Source organism: Propithecus coquereli, unplaced genomic scaffold, assembly GCF_000956105.1.
Source record: "Propithecus coquereli isolate 6110/MARCELLA unplaced genomic scaffold, Pcoq_1.0 Scaffold46, whole genome shotgun sequence".
NCBI classification, from domain to species: Eukaryota; Metazoa; Chordata; class Mammalia; order Primates; family Indriidae; genus Propithecus; species Propithecus coquereli.
The window spans coordinates 2299569-2305427 of record NW_012150396.1 but is presented as its reverse complement, the minus strand read 5'-3'; the positions used below and the strand labels follow the sequence as shown (position 1 = coordinate 2305427).

The 5859-nt window shown below is 36.3% G+C and overlaps 1 protein-coding gene across 1 annotated transcript in view; it reads right to left on the bottom strand.

Annotated features, from left to right (window-relative positions):
• ZGRF1 (zinc finger, GRF-type containing 1) overlaps positions 1–5859 on the bottom strand; it is an 87385-nt gene that overhangs the window by 32129 nt on the left and 49397 nt on the right. Inside the window, exons 7-10 of the mRNA XM_012655075.1 lie at positions 5222–5305; positions 3473–3658; positions 3065–3215; positions 329–981 (exon numbers count right to left, since the gene is read on the bottom strand). Coding sequence (XP_012510529.1) covers positions 329–981; positions 3065–3215; positions 3473–3658; positions 5222–5305 — 1074 coding nt within the window. The remainder of the gene's footprint in view (positions 1–328; positions 982–3064; positions 3216–3472; positions 3659–5221; positions 5306–5859) is intronic.

The following is a 5859-nucleotide window of genomic DNA, read 5'->3' as shown; positions in this document are numbered from 1 at the left end:
ACTGATAGTCAAAAATATGAGCAATCATTGTTTAACAATAGCAGAAGTAGTGGTGGAAACAGAAATAGGAGCTATCATTTATTAAGTACCTATTATGTGCCAGACACTGCACCAGATACTTTGAAATATATCATTTAATTTAATGTTCACAATTACTAGGAAAGATTTTAGTCAAAGGAGATGACGTGACTGTAGCTTGAGTTCTGGATCAAAAAAAGTCATCTGCTCCAAAAATAAAATTGCTCCTATACAATTTTGGTAATTCTTTGGTTGAAATTCAGACAATAACTACTGGGAAAAATGTACCAAGAGACTGGTACATCCTCACCTGTAAATCCTTTGTACTGTAGGTGCAGCAAGCAGACCCTCCTAACACATTTTGAATTTCTTCATTCTTGAAACTCTGCTTTAAATTCAAAGAAAGTGCTTTCTTTTTGGAAACCAAATCTTGACTGCAAAAATCCTGCTGCGGTTGGTAAAGCATGCCTCTTATCATTTGCAAGCGCACAGAGTCTAAAGAGCTTTCACAGATAGCACCCCTCTGTCTTTCACCTGTGTTGCTAAAACGCATTGCAGAACCAGCCTCGGCAAAGAAGCCATCAGTTACGTTCGTATCAACTCTGTTTGGAGCAGTCAAGTTGCACTGGGATGTGTTCTGGTATTTCAGCCACTTGCTTTGAGTAGATATATTATCGAGAAGTGACACATCCCCTCGAGTCACTGCCGTAGATTCTTTAGAGAAAGAAGTTTCACTTTGGTCCTCAGGCCCAAAGCTAAACAAAGGAACTGCAGACTCCTCACACGAGTTGAACATGGGGGAAGCAGAAGATTCTTGCGTGTTACAGTTGAACACATGTGCACAAGAATCTAAGTCAGGTGGCCCGTGAGTAGGTGGCAAAGTAGTAAGTGGAACTTGGCTTCTACTTACTAATGAAAGCCTTTGAAGGTTCTCATTCTCCAGCGAACTGGATTTTTTTGTTCCTGAAAGAAAACAGAATGCCAATTAAATTAAAATGTGCCACCAGTCAGCATCCAGGCTTTAGAAAACAGTGGGTATCTATACAAAAGCAAAAGGGAGTAACTTGCCCCGAAAAAAAAATCACATAATTTTATTGCCTTTAAAAATAATTAACTGTTTTAACCTCAAAAAATAAAGATTTCAAAAACTCAGTTCACAGACTGAAACTTTTTTGAGGTTGATGAACTTGTCCTTCTCTTTTTCTTTTCCTCCTTAGCTAAGGATTTTTTTCCCTAATTACTACATTATGTTTATATAGCACTTAAGTTTTCAAAGCACTTTAAAGCCAACTAAAAAATGCATCCTTCTCATTTCACAAATGAGATTACAGAGGCCTAAAGGCAACATGACTGGCAACTGGCAGAGTCAGGATGAGAACCCAGACTAGTTTTTGATATCTACTTTATATTCCTTCTCGAGAGACTGAAGTTCATGGTTCATTTATAGGATGGTGACTGTAATTTCCTTCGTATATTTATTACACTCACATTATCCTTCAGAGTAATGAAGATTTTAGCTTTATTTTTATCTAGCAGTATGTGACAAGAGTAAAATTCTGGTAAACGCATGGCAGATTTTATCTGAAAGAGTTTTATAATTCCTTCTGTCAGCAGCTTTCATAATAGATACATCCCTAAAAATGTAAGAGGCAATAAATATTTGTTGAATGTATAAATATAAATACTTCATGGGAACCATACAAGCTTAATGTTTTTATCTGACAATGCTATGGACTCCTATTTTATAATAATGTACTTTCCTGACAGTTTCTATTTTGTGGGAAATAAACACTGGAGATTATTTGGAAAGTAGTAAAGTGGTAGGTGAGCCGATGAATATTCTTTCATAAAGTGCTATATTGTAATTCTAACAAGTCAATCAAGCAACACTGACAGAAAAGTTAAAACTCCATCAAAGAAATAAAAGATTCATAGCATAATTGTGAAAATCATCTATTATTCGATTGCCACTTCACTTGTTTTAAAATACTCACTCCTCCCATACTCTTTCCTACCTTGTTGCCTTCCACCGACCACACCCACTAAATCTTCTCCAACCCAACTACCAATTCACATTACAAAATTTTCCTTTTTTATATCATCTCCACAACCAAAAAAATCACCTACAACTTCACCCCTCACCCAACATAACTCTATAATCAGGGGAAGATATATTGATCAGAGTATAAGAAAAGAGAGAACAAAAGAAAAGTTAGTGGAAGGAATCCTATGGAATAGGATTATACTTAAGAAGCAGGAAATTGCTGGGTGTGGTGGCTCATGCATGCAATCCTTGAGGTCAGGAGCTCGAGACCAGACTGAGCAAGAGTGAGACCCTGTCGCTACTAAAAATAGAAAAAATTAGCCGGGTATGGTGGCGTGTGCCTATAGTCCCAGCTACTTATGAGGCTGAGGCAGGAGTATCACTTGAACCCAGGAGTTGGAGGTTGCTGTGAGCTATGAAGATACCACTGTGCTCTAGCCCGTGTGACAGAGCAAGACACTGTTTCAAAAAAAAAAGAAGAAGCAAGGAATAACTTACAGTGAAAGGTCAAAATGTATAAAAACACAGAGTCCTGAGAGTGCAATGGGGGTAGCAGCAGTTGAAGAGTTTCCTGCTACTGCCAGGATCCCACAACAAAAAAAGGGGAGACGAAGAGGTTATGCTAAGGTCAACCAATGATGTTGATGAGACATCACAGTGAGTCATTCCCCTGGGACAGGAAGGGCCTATAGAGGGGTCAGGCTGTGGACTTATAGCTGTGAGATGTATTGACAATGATGGAAGACACTTTCAGAGGTCTGTGATGAGAAAGTTGGGAGGAGAAGTAAGAAGGAACTAGAGAGCTAGAAGGGAGTATTATACTTGGAACAGCTATCCATAATATTACAGAGAAAGTTAAAAGAATGGTATGGGAAGGAAGGCTTCAAGGGGGATGACACTGAATCTAGTTCTAAGATATATTTAGTTTAATAACAATCTCTCAAATATAAAGTTTCACTTTACATCGACAGACAGATATTAGAGCAATATGGTAACAACTACCCTCCAAGTTGAGAAAGTGAAGATCACCAGGTAAGGTTCTTGCTTTCAGGGACTTCTCAGAGAATTCTAGCATGAAATCTTCATCTCTTGAGTTCAAAGAAAACATAGATACAGGGCTCAACGTAGAGATCTTTTGTTCTGGTGATGTTGACTATCCAGAAAGAAGAAACAAAGCCTCAGATCAAAATATTCTTATTGCATGTTTTCCCTATAGTTTGAATGATTTCTAGTAATCTATATTATAAAAATAATGATTTCAAGCACATTTTGATTTGAGTTATGCTTCTTGTCAATTTACTGTACTCCTTTTTAACTTATAACTGTACCAAGACTTTACTATCTTTACAAAATCTGGTACTGACATAAGGAAAATGATTTGGCAAAGTACAACTATAAGAATATTTTTACCTGCAAGAAGTCAGTCTGCGTACATGTGCTGGGCAACTTTGGTGTCAAAAAACAAGCGTCTGTCATGAAGTTTCCACACTCAGTGCTGTCTGGAAAGTGACTGCCCCCCAGCTGTGCGCTGTGTCCTCTGATCATCACACCACTAGTGGCGGATCCTTTCACTTGATGCCCTTGAAACTCAACAGGCTACAGGTAAATTATGAAAAATAAGAACTGCGCAAGTATATGTTGACATATATATCCATTCACGATGTCTATGCATAGAATATAATACATAATTCAGCTTTTTATTATATGTTACTTAAAGTAAATAATTACCAGGGGACTAATGCTGAAAACCAGGAAATATTCCTATTATCCCAAAACATATATTAAGAATAACTAATTTAAACTGTATCAGTTTATCTACATTCAACATTAAAAAGTATGATTTTTTTTAAATTATAAGCATAAGGATGAACATAATAATAATGACTAAGCCAGATTTAGTTGCTCCTTTCTCTGTGTTTCCACTACATATGACACAACTATACATTACATACAATACTGTACACTACAGACTGGTAACTTCATACACCAGTGAAGTTTCTCCTTCCCTAGATACTAATTGTACTGGAAGCTCCTTGAGGGCAGAGGCTTTGGGCTTTATCTAGGTATCATGTGTATTTAACACAGCACTTGGCATACAGGAAGCAATCAGTAAATATATGATAATAGAAAGGGAAGAAAGACAAGGAAGGCAGGAAGCATTTTTCTTTGCATAAGGGTTTTATAGACTATCAGGCTTAACTGCAAGATGGATGGCGGGCTCTCTGCCTTCTAGTAGAAGATCTGATATCCTACTGCTCTGGGAGCAAAGGCCTAAGAGTTATGATTCCAACACAAACAGACCTCAGAGAGGGGTTTTCACCCCCTTATGCTGGTTTGCTTTCAGGCTTCAAGTAGCTTTCTCTGCTGCCCCCTTGAGGGTGCTAGGATTTTTCCTCTACCCAGGGTAACAAAGCCTACCCAGAATGTGGAAAAAAAGACTGCTAAGACAGTCAAAGGAATGTAAACAAAGGATTAATTTATTTCTAACTGATAAATTAACAAAAAGGCAATAATATATAATCTGAATATACCCACTAGAAAATGCAGATTCTAAATCACATATTTGAAAGGGAAATCAAATCTAAATGCCCCTTTATATAGGATTTTCGATGAAAATATTCTTCTGAAGTTAAAAACATATATTTCAATAAAAGCAAGTCTCAACTCTTAAAGGTTCTGTCTATTTCTGCTTTGTTTGATGGGTAATGTATACACTCCCCACAAGGAAACAGCTGTCTTGTCTTCTAGGCTGCCACGGAGATCTCTTCCAGCGGTATGTTGGGTTTTAGGAGTAGAACCACTATTTACAAAACCCAACCACTTATATGCTGTTTGTCAATTTTTGATGTGAAACAGATAACACTATTTAGAGCTTGGGTTACATATACTTCTATATATTCAGTCAGAAGTAGAAGTGGTTGAGTAGGCTATAATAAGTTAAAGGCTATAAAGATAACCATTTTATTCTCCATAGAACATCCATCAATTGTACTCTACATAGCTTTTCGTCCAACTCCTAGTGTACCCTATGTATGTATGGATATTGCATACACTGCATGATTAGCTCATTAGTAGTACAGAGGAAGTTCAAGACCAAAAAAAACAAACAAACAGGAAAACACAGCTGGTCAGAAAATCAATATTCTTCACAAATTTTACCTTAGGGTCACAGGTTTTTCTCTCTATTTGTTTGGAAGTAACAGCTAGAAAAGCAGTCTCTTCTTCACTTCCCAAGGAAAAGAACTAGAATAAAATATCAGTAAATTATCTAGTTATCTATCTAGTTATCTAGAATAGTTCTGCAGGTGGTTCATGATTTTGATAGAAAAATACTTGTTAAACTTAAAGGTTAAGCTTGCCCTGTGAAAGCATACTTGCCATCTCCACCTTGCTTCTCTTTATACATACATACAACAAGCTATCCCTGGCAAAGGAGTGCTCTAGCAGATATGTCATTATGTTAATTAACTTGAAAATTCACCATATTAGTCAATTCTGATTCTAAATTTTTAATTGAATCTTTTGACAGAGAAAAAATGGTTGAGTACATAATAAATTACCCATCACACCTAATGCTATATTAATGCAGATCATTTAATTAAAAATTAGTAAGAAATTAAAGGAGGAAAAATTATAAACAGTGTTAACAGTCTATTTAAATAATGAATCATCTTTTAGCAATTGTAAAACACATGATATTGACAACAGCAACTAGTCATTTTTAGTTCGAGTAACATATAAAATAACCATAATTTTTAATATGAATTGGACAGACAAAAAATGAGTTCAACTGCAGA